Consider the following 25,593-nt stretch of genomic DNA (forward strand, 5'->3'; position numbering starts at 1 on the left):
TATTGGTTCCATTTTTTGCTGTTTTTATTTCAAAATTCCAGATCATTACAATTTTTTCTAACACACAGTTAAACAGTAAAGGTGATAAGCCAGTCCCTTGTCTAACACACGATTTTATTTGAAATGGGTGAGACATTTTTCCCATGAATTTCACTTTACATATTGTAGTTGTTAAGAGTTTCACAAATTTAATAGGCTAGTTTTGCTTTAAAAATAAGTTCTCCAATGATGTTATCGATTATTTCTCTATCTGCAGAATGAAGTACTTTTTTGAAAGCAATAAATGATAGTATTATGGGTTTTCTGTTTAACATTCTGTGACAATTTATCGGTTATAAGTTAAAAATGTGTTTTGTGCAGTATCTTCCCTTTCAAAAATGACCCTTATATTCTTCCAGTTGTTTATTCAACTCATTTCAGGAAAATTATTCATAATACTATGTGTGACACTGGTGGAAGTGACACTCCTCTGCAGTAGCTGACATTTTGTTAGTCTTCCTTCTCATGTAGTGGATGGATTAACACAAGAATGGTGGAAGGGATCAAAATGACTCCTGACACATATTTTGGTTGTTTCATATAAAGTTTTTTTTTACTTTGTTCATGAAATCTTATGACTTTTTCTAATTTTTTCTTCTCTTTACAATGATGCATTATGATATGCAAAATGTTTATATTTTCTTGGCCATTTCATTTGATTACTTAAAATGGCAGAGGGGGCTCAATGTGACACCACTGTCATTTTTTCTGAACATACGTAGACAATCCAATGATGAAGTGGCAACAGTCAACCATCATGTGGAGGTTTTGCTGTTCATTGTTGCATCTTGGCAAGTGCATATTCAAGTGTGCCACAGTTTATACGGTGTCGTTTGGATAATATTCTTCGTGTATGAAAGATGTTTTTGAACAATCTCAGCTACAGGAACCTTCCGATGGAGCAATGTTACATCTCTTGAGAATTCCAATGATGAATTGGAAATTGACTTCACTGATGAACATGAGTATTTTGTATCGAAGACAAATGAAGATGAAGACACTTTGATTGACGTGGGATTAGTGGGAGAAAATTCAGGTGCAGATCTTAATCAGTCCTCACCTCATTTGTCACAGGAACTGTGGTTGAATGCCTCTAAACAGGTGGTCACTAAGGATGGAACCGAGTGGGAGATTGCCAATTGTTCTTACTCTGGAGGGAGGTCTGCTGTAAACATTCCAAAGGACAGAAGAAGTCAGACTACTTACACTTGCTAATGAGTAAATGACTCTGTCATCAGTGCTTGGTATGTCTACGGGTGATTTGTGGTTGCATTTTTGGACCCTACTTTTATCTAGGGGCAGATGTGTGGAGCTTTTCAGATTTCTCCATTTCAATGAAAAATCAACCTGGACTGAATACCTAGTAGCCAACAAATTCACTCTTGTATCTGAAATTTGGGGAAAGTCCATAGAATAAAAGTATTCATTCTTACTGCGATGGAGAAAATATGACCATAGACAAACAACCATTACCAAGCCAAATAAGATGTGGGTTCATTCAACTAATGCCCAACAAACCCAACAAATGTGCTCCCAAATAATAGTGGATCACAGCCAATGCAACAAAAAAGTACATATGTAATGCTTTCTCATAACTTGAAAAGAGAACACACATAAAGAGATGTAACCACTTTGGGACTACGTGTTTTGTGTCTCATGGAAGAAACATGATGACAGACAACTTAAGGTCTCTTCAACTTGCTATGAAGCTCAAAGAAAATAAAGTCATTAGTTGATACAACGAACAAGAACTGTTGTGAAATCCCTCATGAGGTAAAGAAGCTAAATGTTGAAATACACTCCACCACCATCTTGCACCAGACTGGCCATAGATACTGCACCATGACTGTGTACCAAGGAAGTAAGAATAAAAATGTCATCCTTCTAAGTACACTACATGCTGAAGTAGCAATAAGCAGAGAAGGAAAGAAGAAACCTGAAACCATAACATTCTACAATGCAACTAAGTGTGGGATGGATGTGATTGATCATTTGACTTGTAAATATGCTACAGAGATTGCATATAGGAGATGGCTGATGCGTACCTTTTACAATATCTTGGAAATGGTGACAATAAAGACGTGGGTCATCTGCAAAATAGTAACAAATAAGAAAATGGAAACAAGTCCATACGTCAGCTGGTGAGGGAACTCAAGGGAATGAAAGAGGAGGAAGCAGAACAGACAAAAGCAGGGGTATTGGACCAAAATCATCTAGGAAGTGGAAGAAGTGTCAAATCAACCTCTGTAAAGTCAAAAAGACCAATGACAGATCTATAGAGCGCCACAAAGCTATGTGCAGAAAATTTGTACATAAAATAGAAATCACATGTGCTAAGTGCCTACAGTAGCTTTCAGTGAAATGAGTAAAAATTGCAAGAGTGCTGTGCATAGAGCACAAAATATTCAGCCAAATATTTATAATATTTCAAAGTGGTGCAGAGATTGGCAACTTTTTCTAAATGTTCAGAAATATAAAATTTTGCATTTAATAAAACAAGAAAACTTAGTATCCTTTGACTATAACATCAGTGAGTCACTGTTTGAATCAGCCAACTCATTAGGTTCAGTTGTGGTTAAAGCAGGTGGTAGACTTTGGGTATGTTGGTCGAATACTGGGGAAGTGCAATTGGTCTACAAAGGAGATTGCTTACAAATCACTCATGCAACTGGTTCTAGAAAAGTGTGTGGGGCCCATACCAGAAAAGACTGACAGGCGTTATTGAACGTATACAGAGAAGGGCAGCATGAATGGTCACAGGTTTGTTTAGTCTGTGGGAGAGTGTCACAGGGTAATGAAGAAACTGAACCGGAAGACTCTTGAAGATAGGCATGAACTATCCTGACAAAGTATATTAACAGAGTTTCAAGAACTGGCTTTAAATGATGGCTGTAGGAATATACTACAGTCCCCTATGTATTGCTCAGATAGGGGTTGTGAGGATAAGATTAGAATAATTACTGCATGCACAGAGGCATTCAAACAATCATTCTTCCCTCACTCCATACATGAATGGAACAGAAAGAAACCCTAATAACTGGTACAGTGGCACATACACTCTGCCATGCACCCCTTGCAGAGTACAGATGTAGATGTTTAAGTCAAATATAAAAATATTTTATGCATTGTCAAAATGACCCATTTCCTCAGTTATGGAATGTCAGAAACTCAAATATTCTATTGTTAATACTATTTTTCACTCTTCTTGACCTTTCTCTGTTTTTAAACATTCCAAAATGCAAATATAGATCTTGTAAGCCTTCTTTCCACATTAACGACAAAACTACATAATTTCATTTTTCTGAATCTCCAAATCTACCTGAGTGTTGTAAAACAGAGCTAGAGGAAACCTGGAAGTACAAGTGTAAGAATACTAGGTACAGAAAGATGATTAAACAGTTGATAACAGTGAGATTTTTGTGGAAAATTTAAGCATATATCAGAAAGATAGGCTAATGAGCAATAGAGCTGATGTATTTGTTGCAGTAAAGAAGAAACTCAAATCCACCGAGATAGAAATTGAAACTATGTGAAAGATTGTTTGGGCAAGATTCAGTGTCCGTGGTTTAGGCGTTTGTTATGTTGATTAGTGCTGTTGTGCCTCACTGTACTTGACACCGGTTGTAACCCCACTTGCTCTTTAATAACAGTTATTAGCTGGACCTTGTAATCAGTTCCAATGTAACTTCTCACCATGCTCGGTAACTTCTTTTCCGAACTGCGAATGCCACACTGAAAGAGAATGAGGTTTCTGCTATCTTTAGCTATGTGAATCATTTATTTTAAATACAGTATTTTCTTCCATGAGCTTACACAATTAAAATTTGCAACCATGTAACAATAACTTTTAATTTGGACCTCCACCCATAATCAACCAGTCTCTTTTATGTCTTTACTGTTACTATATTCTTGAAGTGGTCTGCTTGTGTATTCTGTGGCGGGCCCTCCAAAGCACCCTCAGTAGGTGGCAGCTTGGAATAGTGCACGCCATCAGCAAGTGTAGGTACTCATTCACTGTTTAGGGTGCACACACAGGTAGGGCCTTATTTCAATTGCTCTGTACAAAGACACACCTCTGGTCAGTGTATTATTTTTACAAAGTGCGTCTAAGCTAAAATAGTTTTTGAATTTTGTTCATGTGGCTGTCCTCCATACTTTGAAGAGCCTAATGGTATGCCATGGCCATTCTAACAGAAATGTTATGGGGCACCACATGGTGGGCATAAACTTGAAATTGGATTCTTCTATCAACCAGCTGACTCACCTGTTGATATAGTGGTGTGTACAGAGTGTGGATCACCTACTCCCTCTTCAGTTTGCAGACCTATGAAGGAGGGAAGGGCATGACCACAATTCAGCAACATACCTTCCCTTGCGCTTCTACCCTCCACCCAGTTACACCTCCAGAACACACATTATCCCATAATATGCCTTCGTTGCACTTAGATGTCATACACACATTTAATATGTGTTCTTAAACCACTTCATATAACAATAAAAAGTAATTTTTTAAAAAATTATATGCAGTTTTTCCATCCTCTGCAACACAGGAGCTATTAGTCCTTGAGGAAAAAATAAACAGTACCTTTTTTGCAGGACATCTAATGTAATTTAATTTTATATTGGGAAACATTTTTGTTAGAAGCTGCAGTTTCTGAGTTATTAAAGGAAATACATGAAAAACTGATCTTTAAATGGTCCCCCCCCCCCCCCCCCCCCCAAACCCCATGCTCACATCCCACTGTTGAGGACTTTTGGTATGTTATTTATGACACTTCCTCCTGAAATTGTACAATATTTGTGACTACATGATTTTTTCCCCCTATTCGATCATTTTTTATCTTCATTGACTGGATTAAGCATTGCCTTAGCTAAACATTGACTTGGTATACTGACAAACGTAACTGGGAAAACAATTTTGATGACTGTGTGCCAGAGATAAGATACTGTCTGTATCATAAGACCGCACTTTGTACCATACTTTAGCTATCATATAGAAAAATATTTTATAAAAACATTTCCTAAGGTTTTAATTGTGAACTGCAATGTTGTTTTAATCGTAGTATGGTCTGATATAGTGCGTAGTATCAAAACTGGTAGTCATTTGACAAAATAAATTTACGTCTATGGTCTAAAGGAAATTATTTTTTATAAAACAAAGAAAAGTATTTGAGTTTTCATGCCCATGTCTTTCACAACATACTAATAACAATAAAGGAAATTCCTGGATGGAAAAATATGTAAAATAAGGGAAAGGCAACCACTCACCTTTTTCGTAGTAAAGTAAATGCACAACCACACAGACACCCAACTGTACAAGCCCACTATAGTGGAAAGACTGATCGTTGAATATTGATTATTGAAAGCAGTTGTCTGGGTAGATGGAGGTGGGGAGGGCACACTCAGGTGGACGGAGGGGTGGGGGGGGGGAGGGGGGAGGGGGTAGCAGGGTAGTTAGAGGCAGGTCTTTCGCATTAGTAGCCTCATGTATGAAAAGGATGCCTGACAGAAATCCCAGCACTTGGGTGGCTTGTGTGAGGTACCAGTACAAAATCCATCACTGTGGATGCAAGTCCATAGGTAATAAGGCCTAGACATGTTGTAAATGATAAAGGTTGTGACAGCTGTCATGGAGAATGGTTCACATGGTTGTCTGGCTTACCCCTTGCTGGCAAGCCAACTGCCTGTTGCTGATACTGTGTCACTATCAAAAATCTTTTAACTCTACTTTCATGTGGGTGCACCTTCCTTGGAACGCATTTCCTGCCATATGACCACATGAATTTTTTGCTCCTGTCACGGACCGTTTGCTGCAGTTTGGCCCTATTTAGCAGAATCACACAGTCTTTGAATGAACAAGAGTTGAGATTTAACACCCAGTTGATGTTGAGATCATTGTGTATGTTTGAGCCTGAAAGTGAAAATGACAGATTGTTTTGGGGAGAACCTGCACTGAAATGTCTCCATGTAGTTGATATTGTTATAGTCTTCGGCCCAAAGTTAGGTTTGATGCAGCTTTCCACACTTGTCTATCCTATGCAAGTGTCTTCATCTCTGCATAACTTCTGCAACCTACATTCATTTGAACTTGCTTGTTGTAGTCATCTCTTGGTCTCCCTCTACAGGTTTTAACTCCCCCCCCTGGCACACACACACTTATCCATTACCGAACTGATGATTCCTTGGTACCTCAGGCTGTAACCTGCTGCCTGAACCCTGTGCCATAAATGTCCTTTGTTCCCTGAGTTTGATTCAATACCTCTTCATTAGTTATCTGATCTACCCACTTTCAAAGTCCACATTTCAAGAACTTCTATTCTGTTCTTGTCTGAACTATTTATTGTCCGTGTTTCAGTTGTGTACAAGATTACACTCCAGACAAGTACCTCTAGAAAATACTTTCTAACACTTTGTGTTATTAAATTTCTCTTTTCCAGAATGCTGTTTTGCTATTGGCAGCGTGCATTTTAGATTCTTTTGTCTTCAGCAATTATCAGTTATTTTACTGCCAAAATAGCAAAACTCATCTATTCATTTTAGTGTCTCATTTTCTAATCTAATTCCCTACGCATCATCTGATTTAACTTGGATACTGTACCCTTGTTTTACTTTTGGTAGTATTCATCTTATAATCTCTTTTCAAGATACTTCCCAATCGATTCAACTGATCATCCAACCCCTTGTCTTCCTTGACAGAATTACAATGTCATTGGCAAGTCTCAGCAGTTTCTGTGTCTTCTGCCTGAACTTGAATTATCTTTCTAAATTTGTCTTTTGATTTTATTACTCCTTGCTTAATGTACAGACTGAATAACCCTGGGGATGAGCTACAACCCTCACTCCCTTCTCCATGACTTCTTTCCTTTCTTGTCCTTTGACTGTTGTAATTGCAATCTAGTTTCTGCACAAGTTGTAGATAACTTTTCGCTTCATGTGTTTTCATTTCACTAGGGTTGAAAAATGTTATAAATATCGGTTTCTCTTTCTACAATCTCTTCTTCATGTGTTCCTACATTTTTCCAGAATCCAAACTGCTCATCCTCTTTTTCTACCAGTGTTTCATTGCGTCAATAATTTGTGTTTTTAGTTTGCAATCACAACTTGTTCAGTTACTGGCTGTGTAAGATTCACACCTTGGAATGGAACTATTACATTTTTCTTTAAGTCTATATTCTAAATAAACCGAGGTTTTATGGAACTGATGGTATAGCCAACCAATGGACAACGTATTACCAAAAGAAGGTAGAAAGTTGTACCTATTAATTTAGTTGGTGTAAACAGTGGAGCTTATTCTAACCGGAGTGAAATCATTGATGGGGTCCCACAAGGCTCTGTCTGAGGCCCCTTATTGTTTTTCGAATATGTAAACGACTTTCCTTCTGATATGCAACAAGCAGAATTAGTTCTTTTGGCGGATGAGACTAGTATTTTAATCACTCCAAATATACTTAATAGCAACAGAAGAAAAGTTTTATTGAGTGGTTTCCTGTGAATAGTCTCACTCTGTTTCAAAAGACACAACATATTCAGCTGTGCACTTCTAGAGTTACTAGACCAGTGATATTTAAGTGTAACACTGGTGAAGTAATAATAACAAGTAGAAACTTAAAAAAATTGGTGTTCATATTGACAAGAACATAGTGGAAAAAAATTGGAGTTCTTAAAACAACTTACTTCAGTCACATTTGCACTTAGAATCACTGCAGGTCTTGGGGAGAGATGAATCAGTAAACTGACATATTTGTGTCTTTTCATTCAATAATGTACTTTGGAATAAGGTTGTGTGCCAACTCATCTTTAAGAAAGAAAGTTTTTATTGCTCAAAAACTTGTTATAAGAATAATATGTGGTGCTCACCCATGATCATCTTGTAGATATAAGTTAGGCATTTTGACTACTGCTTCATGATAATTTATTCCTCCACAAAGTTTGTTGTAAATAATCCACTACAGTCCAAAAAGTACTATGATGTACGTAATTGCAATACCAGAAGAAAAAATATATTCATTACTCAATATTACGGCTGTCTCTAGTACAAAAAGTGGTGCACAGTCCTGCCACCAACATTTTTAATCACTTATCCAGGGACATAAAATGTCTGATAGACAGCAGAGTTTAATTTGAAAAGAAACCAAAAACGTTTATCCTTGACAGCCCCTTCTATTCTGTAGAAGAATTTCTGTTACTGCAATGTGTAAAAGGAGGTGGGTAGGGATTACTAGTTCACATCTTTATTTTTTTAAAAACTTGTAATTGGTAAGCATGTAGCCATATTTTCAAATGAATGTAGTATGTGAGTATAAAATGACTCATTCCGTATCATTATGATTAATTGTACAAATGAGCCATGGAACATGAAATTTACTGGGGGTACTTCGCTCATCTCTAACATCCTACAAGGATTTCAATAATTCTGAGGGGAAAGTCATGTATTTCACGTGCTTTGTTTCAAATTAGATCTTTCAAAACTTCATCAAATTCTTTCTGCAGTTTGTGCATCTGATTTCCTCTTCATCTGCATTGCCTTCCTTTTTCATGATATTGTCTTCAAGTTCATTTATACTGTAAACAAAAGAAAATGTACATTTTATGTTCAAATTTCCTTGGTTCATTGAATGAAGATATGTCCATGACTTGTTTGCTTTTGTGTAGGCTATCACCACCATCATAAATAAAAACAAATATTTTAATGTTTCCCTTTTAATATAAAAAACTTAATGGTAAAATGAAAACATGGGGTAGCCACTGCTTCCAATTCGCTCATGCATGTGGCCAATAGTTATCCAGTTTCACTGGTTAGACAACTAGTTCTCAGATTATATTCATTAAACTTTCTCCCTAAGAAGACTCAGCAAGGTGGCTGACGGGAGTAGCTGTTTCAGTAGAAGTTGGAAGACATGTATAGCCTAAGTGATATTAATATGTTTCAGAAACATGTCCAAATCTTCATTGAACATACTAATACATTTAATCTATTTCAAACTCCATTACATATAATATTTCTGTGATCTTTAACTCCTTCCATTACATCTGCATTTGTGTACATAGAAGCACTGAGTGGACGTTGTCTGCTAACTAAGTTGACTACAGGCCGATCCATGAACAATGGCAGTTCGTGCAGGTTGACATGCATACGGGGACTACATTGTTGCCATTTCCAAGCAATAGTTGCGATTCGCACATATAAATGCTTTACACTTGGTGAAAGCATGTATTCTACAAATTATCTCTTTCACTTGTGTAGAACTTTAGCTTACTATCACTACCAGCTGTGACAACTTGCTACAAACTAAATAAAAATTCACTAAATAACTCACCATGATCAAGTTTAGGGCTCGCATTGACTATGACATTCACAGCAGAGCACTCAGAACACTACTGAATGCCCACTGGCTGTCGGTGAAGGTCTAATGTAGGTGCACAGAACAAGCCCAAACTCCAATGTCATCATTTGTGACTTCAGTTGTGGATGGGATGTGCTGAGAAAGCTGTCAGTACCAAAGGAGGCCATATGACTTCTATAACACAGCTATTCCTCATAGCAGGTTGAATAGTTTGTAGTCACTATGAGTAACACAGTAAGACTGCACTGAGGTAAAGCGCATCAGACAATACCTACAAAATACTGATGCAATTAACAATTCGTCAGATAAGCAGAAAGCATGTTTACCTGATGAATTACTGTCTGCGTCATTTATACATAGACAAAGAATGTTTGGTCCTGCCCATCTCGCAAGCTTAACGCCCTGATTTAAAATATCTAATGTGGTGATGTGGCTTCTAAGCTACGAAACTTTACAAGAGCAACCAAGCAGTTATTATTCAAGATGTCTATTGATGGCTACAGTTGTCTTCTCATATGAGATAGTGTGTAACTTACAAACTATTTCTGCAGTTAATCGTATGGATGAAGTGACTACAAAACTGGAGAAATTGAATTCTGAAATTTATTGCAATATGGAGTTGACTCTTAATTAGCTGGTAGTTAATATTTTTGGCTCATTTTTTATGTGCTTATTGTAAAAGCTGTGAAAATTATCAGTGTGAATCAATTGTATGGACTTACTTGTTAGGGTATTCCTCAAGATAACTTAATTTTACAAAAGTGTTATTTTTAGGTATTCTGATTTCTTTGATGTTCGTCTATATGTGATAGGCTCTGGATTTCTGTAGTCCGAGATCATCTTTGACTCCACCAAGCAGTGCCAATGTTTTAGCTGCTAGACAAAAGACTGCCTTCGCTTGGTGCTTCCAAAGAAATTGTCCTCCTTGCCAGATAATTGTCACAAAAATGAATAAATGCAGGAGCTGCATCCTCCTGAGACTTCTGTTTTTGCCAGTTGTAAAGGGGTTGTAGAACATAGGACTCTATGAATTTTCCACTTTTTGTAGACCTCTTTCCAGAATACCATCATCAGATGTTAAAGTTTTTGGTTAAGACCCCTTGTCAGAAAGGGAGCGAGCACGATGTTTCAATATTTTTAGCTTGCCATTCCTCTGCACAGGGTGGTAGCAGCTGTCCGTGTGTAGGCATAGGTCTTCCCAATGTGCTGTCCCCTTTCTTTTTATCAGGACATCCAGACTTCCATGGTAAAACTTGTGTTTTGTTGTATGGAACTGAGACGTGTGTCATCGAGCATCTCTCTTCCATGTGGCCATATGACAAAGACATTGTTGCTTATCAGAAGAAAAGGTAGGTTTCCTTTGGGCTGATTCCAGGGCTTCCTCCTCAAGATGTTTCATATACATGTCAGTGACAACTGGTAAATGTGGACCCCCATGCCTACTCCTTTCGTCTGCTTGTAGTAGCCACCTTCAGTAAGAAAGTCCGTCGACATTGAGACATGCCTAAAAAAGGTTACTTGTCAGTGTCAAATTTCTAGCAAATAAGTTCTAAGGATTCTTGTAAAGGCACTCTGGTAGAAGAGAAGCAATGTGAAAGCTCACAAGGATGTCAGTACTCGTAAGCCTAAAGTTGTTCAGGCATCTAGAAAAATGCCTGGAGTTGTGAATATGATGTGAACACTTCCCGACATAAGGGCTAAGCAAATTCTTCAGGTGCTTAGAGTGTGAGTATGTTGGGGTACCAGTGTTGTTAACAATGGGGCATAGACTGTCCATAAAATCTCAGTGGATCTGTTGCTCTCCATCAAAGCCTGGTAATAACCTCATCTGGCAAGCCAGATTCTTTGAGAATGGCCATTGTCTTCCTCGATCCCCTCTTGGTGGGTTCAGTGTCAATTGTCTGGTATGCACTGCAGGCCCCTCATTTTCTGGGTGTAATCCTGATGAGATAGGACCACAGTTGTGTTACCTTTGTTGGCCGGTTACACCATGATATAGAGATCTTCTTGTACTTCCCGTATGGCTCCCATTGTCTTGCTAGAGATGGTTAGTTTTGTAGGTTTTGTTCAAATGAGAATATAATAGGTTATGTGAAATACTTCTTCAGTTGCTTCAAGTAGAAACCATACAGCTGCCTGTTCCGCTGCGCTGATGATATCCAAGTTAGGTGTGGATTTAGGTGTTGGTGCCAAATTGATTCCTTATTTTAAGAACTGAAACCACACCCTCATTGTGTTGCTTGGCTGTGAGATTGATGATAGTATTGCAGTGAGCATCAGAAAGCTGCTTCTGATAGTAGTTTGGCATATAGATAAAGCACCAATTTGGTGGGTACAGGCACTGTGTTGTAGATTCATGTTTTTGAAAACAAATCTGAGGAGAAACTCAAGTCTGTTTGGTACAAAAAGAGCAAAATGTTAGGAAATCATAAGTATGACAAAGTTGGAGGCAATCCTTATCTGAAGTTGATGAGTAACAGTTTCAGAGTAGAACAACCCATTTATAGTTTAGGACAACTGACACTTGTAGTTGGTAGAAGGGTTTAAGAATACTAATCAAATGTAACAAAAATAGCACTTGTTGAACAAATAGTGCTTTGCAGGCTTCATTTCACAACTGTCACAGACAGAATTGGTGACCTACATCCATAAACTGCTTTGGTATCTACACACATCACTTCACACCAAAATTCAGTGAAGTGTAGTAATGTATTTACAATGTAATGTCTATACTCTGAGAATTCCAGAATGGTGTTCTCTAGGAGACTAGATGATTCTGTTGAATACATTCATAATTTTTATTTCTTAGGTACCATAGATTACAGCTTATATTTATTGTTTTTTTTTTTTTTTTTTTTTTTACAATAATTATGAATTTTTCAGGATTGCAGTCAGCGTGACAAAGAAGTCTTCATTTGCACATCAAACAATGAGGTGCAGTCAGATTATGATTCACTTGCATGTGAAAAGCATCACCTACATTCTCTGCACAATGGATTGTTTCATCTTCTGTGCTATGTTACTGCTAATTCACCTTACTTGGGCCAATACTTCATCGAAATGAAGAAAATTGTTTCACTCCCAGTCCTGAATGCATTGGTGGAACAAAAGGAGAGAAAAAATAGTTTCTACAACGATGCCAACTTAACATCTGATGCAGTAATCAGGAACAGTCAGTACATGTATGGGGAACCAATTAAGCTGATATGGAACATTGGTTCAGACTTTTCTCTCAGGTACAGCAGCTATTTTGAACTACCTCAAAATTTGTTAAGCATGGGTAGTGGGTCATGTGTTCTTTCACAGGAAGTAAAATACCTAGTTAATAGTAATGCAACATGTGTTAGGAAAATATCAAAGGAAACATGCAATAATAATATAAGTTCTTATTTGAGTGTTGCTCCATATGCTTTGTTAGGAGATGAGGATTTTTTCACAATTCAGTTACCTGCTGTTGCAAAAGGTAAGTTTTCCACAGACTCAACAGAAACAAGAACGAAGTATGTATGTTTGAAAAATGGATCAGATTATGTGACATTTTCAAAGAATATATTCATGAAGGCTGCTGCTGAATCAGATTATCAAGTGAATGATGATTCCAATACTACTGATTGTGAAGATGTAAATGATCAGCTATTGTCTACTTTCTACAATGATTCAATAAATGTTTGTGGGAATGTGCTTGTTTCTGCTGATTATAATTTCATCTGGAAGGGTAGTGAGATAGTGATGTTAAATGTTGTATATATGTTGACTGATGTGTTCTTACCTGAAATATCAATGGGGAGAGGTAGAAAAGCACCAGCAGAAGGTGTGGGAACTACTAATATAAACAGTCCAATACTAAGTGATACAATAGAACTGTATGTCACACAATATTTCTCAGTCAGTTATCATTATTATTCATATAATTCATCTGCTTATAATGAAACTGAAACAAATTAATTACTTCCTGATTATTGCCTGTAGTAATAAGGGTAGTGAGTGATAGTTTCAATAATATTTCATATGATGAGACACTGGTGATATTATTCAATTGTTAATAAATTGCCAAGTTTGTGAACCTGTTGCCATCAATTTCAGTAATACAGCAAATACTAATTTCTGGTTTGGAAACAAATCTATAATCTTTTATAGGATTTTCTTGTACTTTATTATTGGAAAACTGTTAAGGAAAGAAATGTAAATAAGTTTCCAAACCCAAGACCAGCTGCTTATTTTACATAGCTTTACCACAATATTTATTTTTCAGTACTGAAAAGGGAAGTGCTGTATCTTGAAGGTATTCTGAGAAGGAGTTTAGGGAGCAACTTCTGATACACTGCATATAATTTAATTGAAAAAAAGTAATACAGAACAGTTACATGATGCATGAAATCCGTGTTTACATAAAGAATGTTAGGAATAGCAGCAATGATAGAAAGATTTGCGTCTATCATGACTTATCATTGGTTGAAAGCTTCAAAGCTAATTTGTGACATAATCATAATGAAACATATCACCACTGGCTCCTTTTTTTGTTATTCCCTTTTTTTGTTATTCCGTATTTTCTAAATATTTTTAAAACACTTTGTACCTTAATTTGGCATGGTTCGTCATTGTACATCTACATGTCTACTCTGCAAGACATCTCCTGATGTGTGGCGGAGGGTAGTGGGTGCATCATTCCCAACTGCCATTGTCCCTCTCCTGTTCCAGTAGTAAATAGTGTTTATGAACAACAACTATCAGTAAGCTCCTTCTTAACTTCAAGTTTCTCTTATTTAACTGCATTACTCATATTGTGAAGTATATGCTGTAGTAAATTATATTAGTTTGAGTTGTCTTGGAATGAGTACTCTTCAAATTTTAAAAATAAACCAATATGATACCCCTTTCTTGCTATATCAGGCACAAGAGAAGGGAGGAGCATCTGCATGACACTCTCACTGGAATGAATCTCTGATAAAACTTGCAGTTTGTGTGAATTTTGATCATTTCTCAATTAATCCTATCTTGTTGGTCTTCTAAACCAGCAAATAATACTAAAAAAAAAATGCTCAAATTATGGTGCAGTAAATTACCTACGTTGTATCTCCAGTGTCCACATTGCTTGAGGAACTGAATTTTATGTGGTACATAATACACCAATAAAAGTAATTGCTTAATTCTTGGATTAACAGGAAATCACGTGTCTCTATAAGAAACAAATGTTCTCTGACGAAATTTGTTGAGACAGAGGTACTACAAGGATCAGTTCTCGGACAATTCTTTTTCATAATTGCAATAATCAATTTGCCACATCATGTTCCACATTACTACATATGTAGATGACACAACAATAACTGCAACCCATCAAGACACACCAGTCTTACAAAAAATGTCACTGGAATCACAAGAATCTGCTGTGAAATGGTTCTCCTCTAACAAATTTTCTGTTAGAATTATCTAAAAATATAGGAAACAGAACAATTAAACTTACAGGATTCTATATTGGCTCAAAGTTGACACAGAGAGGACACATCAGTCATATTTGCAAAAGAATATCGTTATTAGCACTTCCGAATATTTAAGACTGACATATTTTGGACTGTTCCAATCCCACAGTCCTTATGGACTGCTGGTATGGGGACTCTTTTCACATATAAGTGATATATAGAAGATAAAAAAAATCGCATGAGAAATGTGTGGGGCTGGACTGAAAGACTATGCTTGACCTCTGTCTAGAAACCATAATGTAGTCACAACTGTAAGCCTGTGTTTCTGTATATGTATGTAATCATTGCTACACATTAAACTGAATGTAAAATAATTTCAAATCAGAGGAGATTCACCAGAACAACTCTTTGATGAAAATTAAACTGGGTATTCCAAGACAGAGACTGCTAAAAGTAGCCCCCTCACACAGAGTTAGCCCTCTAAAAATCATTAATAAACCACCACTCTCAGCATGGTCAGTTTGTATTTATTGGGCTGAAAAATCTACTTTATAATATAACAGAATTTTTTGAAGTACCAATTGTGAAGATATGTTAAAATTCAAAATGTATGAATAACTGTCAGTAATTGTGTCTGTAATTAAGTACAGTGTACTCCCGATTATTCATGTGTGGAATATTCGGTTAGTGGATTATTCATGTATAAAAAAAAGCACATGCGTTGCACGGGGGTACCAGCTGTATGGGTTGCCAGCCGCAAGGGGCAGTGATGCACGCAATGAGTTTAAATTTCATAGAATGGCTAACACATGAGTTACAGTGTTAATTCAGCCGCCTTGTTGACAGTTGTCAGAACATTGAGAGGAGCCAGTCTGTCGTTTGTCTGTGTGGTAAGTGAACTGCTTTATTTGGTGAATCCTTTAATTTATCTTTGCAGTTTGTTCAGTGAAATATAAATTAAACATGTCTAATGTGTATTTAGCATTCAGTTGCATGAACTAATTTAGAGATGGGCAGAAAATATGAAACAGGACATTGTTTTGAACTATAACAAGTTACATCTGCTCAGATCACTTTGAAGAGAAATATGTGGATGACACAAATGATCAGAGGTGTCTTTTGTCCAAGGCAATCCCAACTGTCTTTAATTTTCCACAACATTAACAACAAAAAGAAGGTGAAATCCCATAACCAGGACCCAGAAAGTGAACTTTTGACAATTTGTACAATAATAGTCGTAATGAGTCATCAGTATCACACAGTAAGTCTATAATTTAATAATTATACTGCTTTTACATTCTTTGCCAACAGCCATGCCATGGTGATATTACCGGTTCCTGTTAGATCACTGAAGTTAAGTGCTGTCAGGCTGGGCTAGCATTTGGGTGAGTGACCATCTGGCTCTGCTATACGCTAGCGGCAAGCGGGATGCACTCAGCCTATGTGAGGCCAATTGAGGAGCTACTTGATTAAGAACTAGTGGCTCATACCCCTTCATATCCACATCCACTGACACCTATCAGCTGAGAATGATACGGCGGTTGGTGAGTTCCATTGGGCCTTCTGAGGCCTGTTCGGACGGACTTTACGTATTTTCATGCAAAGAAAATACCATTTCTGTTAGCTAATGCAATGCACATTTTGAAGTTTACTCAATAATCTTCATGTGGTGCCTGCCCATTTTGCGTTGAATGACATTCGGTTTGCGAGCAAAAAGAAGTTATTGAGGGTGGACGAAAATGTTATGAGTTGTCCCGCAGTTTTATCTACATCAATAACTTAATGCATATTTTGACTAAAACTTTCCTTGTTGCAGCCAGTGTACACAGAAATTTCCCCTGTTTACTGTTTTTTTGAAAGTAAATAATGCTAGCATGAGCTATGTGAAGTTAGTCAAAGTCAATTTCAAGAGGGTGAAACAGCAGACAACATCCTTGACTACAGATAAAATGGCAAACTGATATTCATTTTGCTTCAAACATTGCAGATATATAGCCACTCTACAAAACTTAAGCTCTCTCAGCAGACACTAAGCCATACCAGCAGCGGAAGATGAATGTGCCAAGCTGCACCTGAGCTAGCGCAGATATCTGCTGTTGATTCTGCCACTTCTACCTGTCCAGTAGACAGCATTCTGAATATGTGTTTGAAAGTATCTTGATTTCTCATGTTTTTTAATTAGTCATGTGTCTTCTCCCCCACATTACCCCGAATAATTGGGAGTATACTGTATATCAGAATTATATATAAAAGATGAATCCTATTCCATTGTATATATATGGTCAGTGACGAATAAAGATGAATCCAGCAGTATTGATATGTACTTGGACTTTCATGATGATAGTATTAGTTTCATGGCCCTTAGTTCTGCTGCTGGTGGTAAAAAGCCAAGGGTGTTGCGGTAAACATGTGCCATGAGGAGTGGTAAGTGATGAACCTGCAGGTTCAGCTCTGTGATATGAACTTGTTTGGAAGTGGACTTCTGTAGGAAACATTATTTGGCATCATAAGCAATGGACTAGTGTCGATCACACTGTTTCCATACTCCCCACTAATCCTGATTATACCGTTAATTTTATAATATGGGAATGAGGCAATGAGGGCTTGGAAGTTTTGGCATTGAGCAAGGTGACACAGTGGTTAGCATAATGGATTCATATTCATGAGGACGATGGTTTAAATCCTTGCCTTACCATCTACATTTTAGTTTGCTGTGATTTCCGTAGATTGATTGAGGCAAATGTGGGATCATTCCTTTGATAGGGCACGGCTGATATCCTTTCTCATCCTTCCCTAATCTGAGATAGTGCTGCCGGCCGCGGTGGTCTCGCGGTTCTAGGTGCTCAGTCCGGAACTGTGTGACTGCTACGGTCACAGGTTCGAATCCTGCCTCGGGCATGGATGTGTGTGATGTCCCTCTGTGTCACTAATGACATCATTGTTGTTGTGATGTTAAGTTCGTATCTTCCTTCCTTCAAAGATTTACTTCATAGACACAAAGTTTTTGGAAATAATGGTCTTCATGTGGCAAAATTAATAGACCAGGATCAAACTGTGGTAAAAGTAGCTTATTATATATGTCACAGTTGGCCAGAACGCCCCACTAAAGTTAAGAATCTGACACTACAGACTTACTTTTTAGCATGCCTCAGATTAAATCAGAGCTATGGTGTACTATTGCTGTCCACAAAAGAGTCTTAAAATACTAGGTGGCGTTCCTGATCAAATGCCGTACTATTATTCAATGAAGTACACTACAAGGTGTCTAGGATGAAGGGATTAGCAAGGAATGATGTATTTTGGCCAGGCATTAATGCAGATATCAAATGTGTGCACAAGGCCTGCCAATTATGAACAAAAAATCAGTCGACTCTAGCATTTTACCCTACCCTTCTCAGTAATCTATAGGAATGAGTAGAAGATACAAATGCATTCATGGCGTTTGTGTAGTTACTCATTGTGAGAACTCTTCAGAATTTTCATTGTGTTGCCCAGGTGCAGTCAACAATGGCCAGAGCTGCAATATGGCCACTGGCAACTATATTTGATATAGATGAAGCACCTCACATTATAGTGTAAGATAACAGCCCACAATTCATATCTGGCATGTCCTTTCCCTTATGTCAAAGGAATGACATAACATATCTGTCTATGGCTCCTTTTCACTTGGTTTCCTAACTCTAAGACAAAGCAGATGGTCAAAGCATTTGAAATCTAGCTAAAAAGCTATAATGATCTCTGATGAGTGTCTGACATGCTATTTCACTTCCTATTGCCCCACAACCATGACTCAGCAGAGATTTATGTGAGTGTAGGCTTTAGAAACTATTCAGCTTCTTTAAGTAATAGAACCCAGTACGTTGTACTCGATGGTGAGTGTTCATCGGAGGTGAGGGTATCATCTGGAGTGCCACAGGCAAGTGTGGTAGAGGCCTACCACACTGTTGTTTTCTATCTGCATAAATGATCTTTTGGATAGGGTGGATAGCAGTGTGCGGCTGATTGCTGATGTTGCTGTGGTGTATGGGAAGGTGTCGTCGTTAAGTGACTGTAGGAGGATACAAGATGACTTGGACAGGATTTGTGATTGGTGCAAAGAATGGCAGCTAACTCTAAATATAGATAAATGTAAATTAATGCAGATGAATAGGAAAAAGAATCTCGTAATATTTGAATACTCCATTAGTAGTGTAGCGCTTGACATAGTCACGTCAATTAAATATTTGGGCGTAACATTGCAAAGCGATATGAAGTGGGACAAGCATGTAATGGCAGTTGTGGGGAAGTTGAATGGTCGTCTTCGGTTCATTGGTAGAATTTTGGGAAGATGTGGTTCATCTGTAAAGGAGACCGCTTATAAAACACTAATACGACCTATTCTTGAGTACTGCTCGAGCATTTGGGATCCCTATCAGGTCGGATTGAGGGAGGACATAGAAGCAATTCAGAGGTGGGCTGCTAGACTTGTTACTGGTAGGTTCGATCATCACGCGAGTGTTACGGAAATGCTTCAGGAACTTGGGTGGAAGTCTCTAGAGGAAAGGAGGTGTTCTTTTCGTGAATCGCTACTGAGGAAATTTAGAGAACCAGCATTTGAGGCTGACTGCAGTACAATTTTACTGCTGCCAACTTACATTTCGCGGAAAGACCACAAAGATAAGATAATAGAGATTAGGGCTCGTACAGAGGCATATAGGCAGTTATTTTTCCCTCGTCCTGTTTGGGAGTGGAACAGGGAGACAAGATGCTAGTTGTGGTACGAGGTACCCTCCCCCACGCACCGTATGGTGGATTGCAGAGTATAGATGTAGATGTAGAACTTTGTGCTCAACCCTGAGAAAACTGGGTCTGTGGCCATGCCCGTATTGTCTAATGGGCTTACTCATCTGGGCTTGTACGTTCAGCAGTATATTGGGATGGACCAGATGACATATCTTTACTCTTAGAAGACTACTAATATGTGAAGTAGTGGTGAGTCAGTGGCAACATGCGTGGTGCTGAAATTAGTTCATGCCATGGAAACAAATGGGTCACACTTCCTAATAAAACCATGGCAGGGCACAAATAATCATATCAGACTTCCACCACTGCTGGTTATGAACTACAGTTGGGCTTAGTTACCCTCTCAGTAACATAAAATCATAGCTAGTAATATTCTGTGCCTCAGCTTCCAACAAATCTTAGGCGGACCCCAGAAGCACCAAGGGTCTGTCCTGCACAGGCCAGTACAAGCAGTGGTAATGTGGGAGTAAATGGTTGTTGAATTACTTCCCACATTAGTGGAGGCATCTACTGTTATAACATTGTTGGCACAAATATAAGCACACCTGTCATCCTTGAGCTTAGGACCATATCAGATGTCACCCTCACAGAATAAATTGAATTAATTTGTCACACTAAGCAACAAGATATTTCGATGATGACTGACTACATAGACTGCTAATTCTAACCGCCCCACATCATCACATTTTTGTAGTTCCATTAGTACCCACAGTTGATTTCACTATTGTGCACTAAATTGCCATTGTAACTAGAAAGACATTTTCACTCTCCAGCGGACTGTGCACTGATATTAAACTTCCTGGCAGATTAAAACTGTGTGCTGGGCTGAGACTCGAACTCGGGACCTTTGCCTATCGCAAGCAAGTGCTCTACCATCTGAGTTACCCAAGCACAACACACGCCCTTTCCTCACAGCTTTTATTCCGCCAGTACCTCATCTCCTACCTTCCAAACTTCACAGAAGCTCTCCTGGTAGAGCACTTGCCCACAAAAGGCAAAGGTCCCGAGTTCGAGTCTTGGTCCTGCACACAGTTTTAATCTGCCAGGAAGTTTTGCCATTGAAACTGTTCCATTGATACTTCAATGGATTATTAGATTTTTGCACTATGCCTGTTGCTTATTTATGACTGATGCTGTTATCTGTTAGTTGTTTTGCAAAAAGGTACTATCTTGGCCTGCTCAGACAATTCCAATCACCTCATGGTGGCCGACTCAGAAAATACTGATACCAGTAATCAGTTACAGCATCTGAAATGGGTATAGACGAGAGCAAGAGCTAATGTTACATGCATTTTGAATGAGATACACTACTTTAATGATGCAACCCCCTTTGGAGATGACAGATTTTCTATAGATCAATTACAGGAATTATTGTTTACATTAACAGACACTGATGACAAAATCCACAATCTACTTGATGGCACAACCAATGTGATGAATATATAGTCGCAGTCAAGCATGCCATATGATGCCCATTACAGGAAATATAAGGGAAATTGATAAACACCAAGGGTCACACTACTGTTGATGATAAACAACCTTCCATGACCGGAACTTCACCAGCTAATGTCAGACTGCCCATTATAAAACTTGAGGCATTTTCTGGAGATGTTGAGACCTGGGCTCATTTTTGGGAAGAGTTCTAGCAACCAACTGATCATGAGTCACAGATATCTACCACTCATAAACACACATTTTTTGTGGTTGCCTAGATGGAGAGCCAAAGTATTTAAATGATAGTAGTGCTGTCATCTCTGACACACAAGAAAAAACCAACAGAATTCTCACGGCACAGATAGAATTATACAAGGACACGTGGATTACTTAGAATGTATTAAACACACAAACTTTCCAAATCAAGGATCATACAGTTTTTCATTTATCGATTGCAGTCATCGCATCCAAGCATTGTGAAGACTTAAATGCTTGTGGTTGTGTACTAGCACCAAAACTACTCGGAACTTTTCCTGACAATATCTGCTGATGTTGTGTTATTTGTGTTGAAGCAGACAGGTCTCTGATGGGGACATAGTTCAGTTGATGGGATTTGTAGAAATGGAAATAGGTGCAGCACTTATTTCACAGAAAATCCACTGTGATGATAAAATATTGATTTACTTTCAACGGCAGCAGACCTTCATGTCTTTACTGGTCAGAAACAAACTTTACCCAAAGACAGTAACAATTACACTCCATTTTGCATATTCTGCAAAGAATGTTGTCATTAGACCCAAGGATATAATAAAATGACTGCTGTCACTGAATGAAAACAGAAATTGAGAAGTACAAAACGGTGTTTTTTACACCTAAACCAATGACACAGTTTCACAATGTAGGAAGGAGGGTAGGATATTTTGTGCTAAGTTTAAAACACTGCATCACAAGTCGATGTGTGTCAAAGGTACGGTGTGCAAGATCTCAGAAGCACAGTTACCGCAACTGTACAAAGCTTCATGTTGTTGCAAACAGCTCAATACTTCAGTATCCTGCTAGATACCTCGTAATATCCACAAGACTTTTTAGTCTCCAACATTTTAATTATTGTCTCAATCTCTTGTCAGTGTCACTGAGATGTATTTCAGGTAGCAGTGTTGTACAGCCATTTTCTAAGGGAGTTAGATGATTCCCAGTCGAAACTAACTTTTTGTTTAATTCATCTATGGTATTCAGAAAGTGGTTGTTAAATTCTATACATTTATCTGAATTATCAGGAACAAAAACATTTTTGTTATATATTGAGTTTATATCCTCCATCTTGTGCTTTTGGCCAGATGACTGACCATACTGTTTAATTTTATCGTGAAAATTAGCTGTCCTCCAAAATGAGATTTTCATTCTGCAGTGGAGTGTGCGGGTAATATGAAACTTCCTGGCAGATTAAAACTATGTGCCGGACCGAGACTCATTTGCCTTCTACATCTACATCTACATCTACATACATACTCCGCAATCCACGATATGTTGCATGGCGGAGGGTACCTTGTACCACAACTAGCATCTTCTCTCCCTGTTCCACTCCCAAAGAGAACAAGGGAAAAATGACTGCCTATATGCCTCTGTACGAGCCCTAATATCTCTTATCTTATTTTTGTGGTCTTTCCGCAAAATGTAAGTTGGCAGCAGTAAAATTGTGCTGCAGTCAGCCTCAGATGCTGGTTCTCTAAATTTCCTCAGTAGCGATTCACGAAAAGAACGCCTCCTTTCCTCTAGAGACTCCCACCCAAGTTCCTGAAGCATTTCTGTAACACTCGTGTGATGATCAAAGCTACCAGTAACAAATCTAGCAGCCTGCCTCTGAATTGCTCCTATGTCCTCCGTCAATCTGACCTGATAGGGATCCCAAACGCTCGAGCAGTACTCAAGAATAGGTCGTATTAGTGTTTTATAAGTGGTCTCCTTTACAGATGAACCACATCTTCCCAAAATTCTACCAATGAACCGAAGACGACCATCTGCCTTCCCCACAACTGCCATTACATGCTTGTCCCACTTCATATCGCTCTGCAATGTTATGCCCAAATATTTAATTGACGTGACTGTGTCAAGCGCTACACTACTAATGGAGTATTCAAATATTACGAGATTCTTTTTCTTATTCATCTGCATTAATTTACATTTATCTATATTTAGAGTTAGCTGCCATTCTTTACACCAATCACAAATCCTGTCCAAGTCATCTTGTATCCTCCTACAGTCACTTAACGATGACACCTTCCCGTACACCACAGCATCATCAGCAAACAGCCGCACACTGCTATCCACCCTATCCAAAAGATCATTTATGTAGATAGAAAACAACAGCAGACCTACCACACTTCCCTGTGGCACTCCAGATGATACCCTCACCTCTGATGAACACTCACTATAGAGGACAACATACTGGGTTCTATTACTTAACACTTTAAGGTCTGGGACTTAGTACGACATTCTAGCACACGAGACTGGTGTTTCTTGTCGTTTTTCAAAAAATCGTAATTCAGGAACGGTTAGAGATAAATCATTACAGTTTTTTTCATTTTAACCACTGTAACTTAAACTTTACAATGAAGTAACACATTGTAGTTACTAACTTCACTTAAATTTTACACTGTTATCACAAGCTGATAGCTGAAACAAGGAAAATATAGACATCTTGTAGTAGGATTTATTGTTGGTAGAAAGAATATGGCACTGGATTATGTTTTATAAAAACAAAATGAAAGGTATTTATTTAAAAAAATTACAATTCACAACTAAATTACATTACATTTTGTATAAATCATTTCTATACGTAATTGGCTTTTGTATGAAATAGTTCAAAGCATTCTGGCACGCACAGTGAAACATCACACATTGCACAATAATAAATTGTATCTTTCCTCTTCCACTTTCCAGTTACTTTCTCAGCCCTGTCACCACACACTTCGCACGATCTGCATGTCCTCGCTTTGTTGTCAGTTGGAGGAATTTTTCTTCCGAAATGATGCCCGGTTAGTCTGTCACCTACAGTCAAAGGGTTCACTCCCAATTGTTCGTCCCCTGCCATCGTGGCCAGTTTTTCTTCAATCACAGACATGAATATGTGCAGAGAACATGGTTGTCTGTGTGACATTTTATACATTATGTAACTGTTTACTATTCCCCGAATGAAAAGGTGGAAGAAAAGCTTCTTCCACCATTTCATACTTTTCTTTTTGAAGGGATAGTAAGCAACAAGTTGATCCCTTCGATCAACATCTGTCTTGTTCATATTATAATCAAGGACTGCATCAGGCTTGAATTTTTTTATATGGCCCCCTTTAGCCCTGACAGTTACGTCAGATACTGTTGCCCCATGTTTTGAAGACAACACTGCCACATCCCAGGTGTCTTTCCACTTACAAGCCATCATATGTGGTCTATGTCTGAATGTCATTTCACTTTTCTTCAGTACAACTTTTTTCAAACTCTTAGGCATTTCTTTTCTGTTTAGCATAACAGTGCCAACACCTAAAGTGTCTTTGCTCCATAAGAAGTCAATAACTTTAGGGCTAGTATAAAACCGGTCCATGTAAACAGTGTGACCTTTAGATAAATAGGGTGAAAGTAGACGTTCAAACAATGGAATAATTGTGAAGGCATCACCTTTGCCTGTGTAAATCTCCATATTTAGAACATAACCAATGTTTGAGTCGCACACAAAGGACAGTTTGGTGCCATACTTCTCTGGTTTGTTCTTAATGTAGACTCTAAAATGTATCCTGCCTCTAAAGGCACACATTCCTTTGTCTGTGGTCAAATTCTCACTTGGCACTAGCGAGTCTCTGAAGCTCTGCACAAGATAATCAAAATATGGCCTGATTCTATGTAAAGGATCAGGATTTGGCTGTCCACGTTGTATGTATGTATCATTATTATTTATATGCAGCATTGCCAAAATTGACTTGAAACGATCTCGGGACATCAGTTTAGCTGCAAATGTGGAGTGAAGAATGGGAGCTGCGGACCAGTAATCTGCTATGGATGACTTCTTTACCAGGCACATGTGAATTACTATAGAAAAAACTTTATAAACCTCTGCTAAAGTAACAGGTTTCCAGTGCGACGACAAACTGTGTTCCTTGATTTGATTGGTACGCCTCAAGTTTGCAATGGTATTTGCATCATACCTGTTTGTTTCTTGTTTCACAAGCTTCGTCATATTCCTGTTGAAATTGTTTTCAAAAAACTCAAATTCTGTTGATGTGGCATCAAGTGGAACTGTAACTCTCAGAACTTCTCCATAAACAGTGTTCCTTACAGGAGGTGCAGACATACGAATGTCATCCCACCCAAGTCAGCCAAAATTGTTTACTTTTATTACAGTCTACTGATTATTTATAAGCACAGAGAGGGAGTGAGAGCAATTACCATTCCGAAATTCGTGATCTATTGGACGCGTTTCCTGCTGAAATGTCAAGTCAATATCATTCTGAAGCTCTTCTTCTGTAAATAAATAAGTCATATGTACAACTGGATAAACTTGTATTATCATTATAAGTCTAAAATATATT

General features: G+C 38.1%; 2 protein-coding genes across 2 annotated transcripts in view; one reads left to right on the top strand and one right to left on the bottom strand.

The window, feature by feature from the left end:
- The window catches only part of LOC124789672, a 61,889-nt gene extending 44,877 nt beyond the window's left edge, over positions 1-17,012 (top strand). The window contains exons 3-4 of the mRNA XM_047257107.1: positions 12,267-12,619; positions 16,788-17,012. Coding sequence (XP_047113063.1) covers positions 12,267-12,619; positions 16,788-16,833 — 399 coding nt within the window. The 3' untranslated portion in view covers positions 16,834-17,012. The remainder of the gene's footprint in view (positions 1-12,266; positions 12,620-16,787) is intronic.
- A 6,834-nt stretch (positions 17,013-23,846) lies between these two features.
- On the bottom strand, positions 23,847-25,355 carry LOC124788637 (piggyBac transposable element-derived protein 4-like). The gene has a single exon (XM_047255908.1). The coding sequence runs from the start codon at positions 25,353-25,355 to the stop codon at positions 23,847-23,849; it is 1,509 nt and encodes a 502-aa protein (XP_047111864.1).
- Between the last annotated feature and the right edge of the window lie 238 nt (positions 25,356-25,593).

This window comes from Schistocerca piceifrons, chromosome 3, assembly GCF_021461385.2.
Source record: "Schistocerca piceifrons isolate TAMUIC-IGC-003096 chromosome 3, iqSchPice1.1, whole genome shotgun sequence".
Taxonomy (NCBI): Eukaryota; Metazoa; Arthropoda; class Insecta; order Orthoptera; family Acrididae; genus Schistocerca; species Schistocerca piceifrons.

What these genes read in the sequence shown, in the direction of transcription:
- LOC124788637 (XM_047255908.1), bottom strand. Translation starts at nt 25,355, where the DNA reads ATGTCTGCACCTCCTGTAAGGAACACTGTTTATGGAGAAGTTCTGAGA.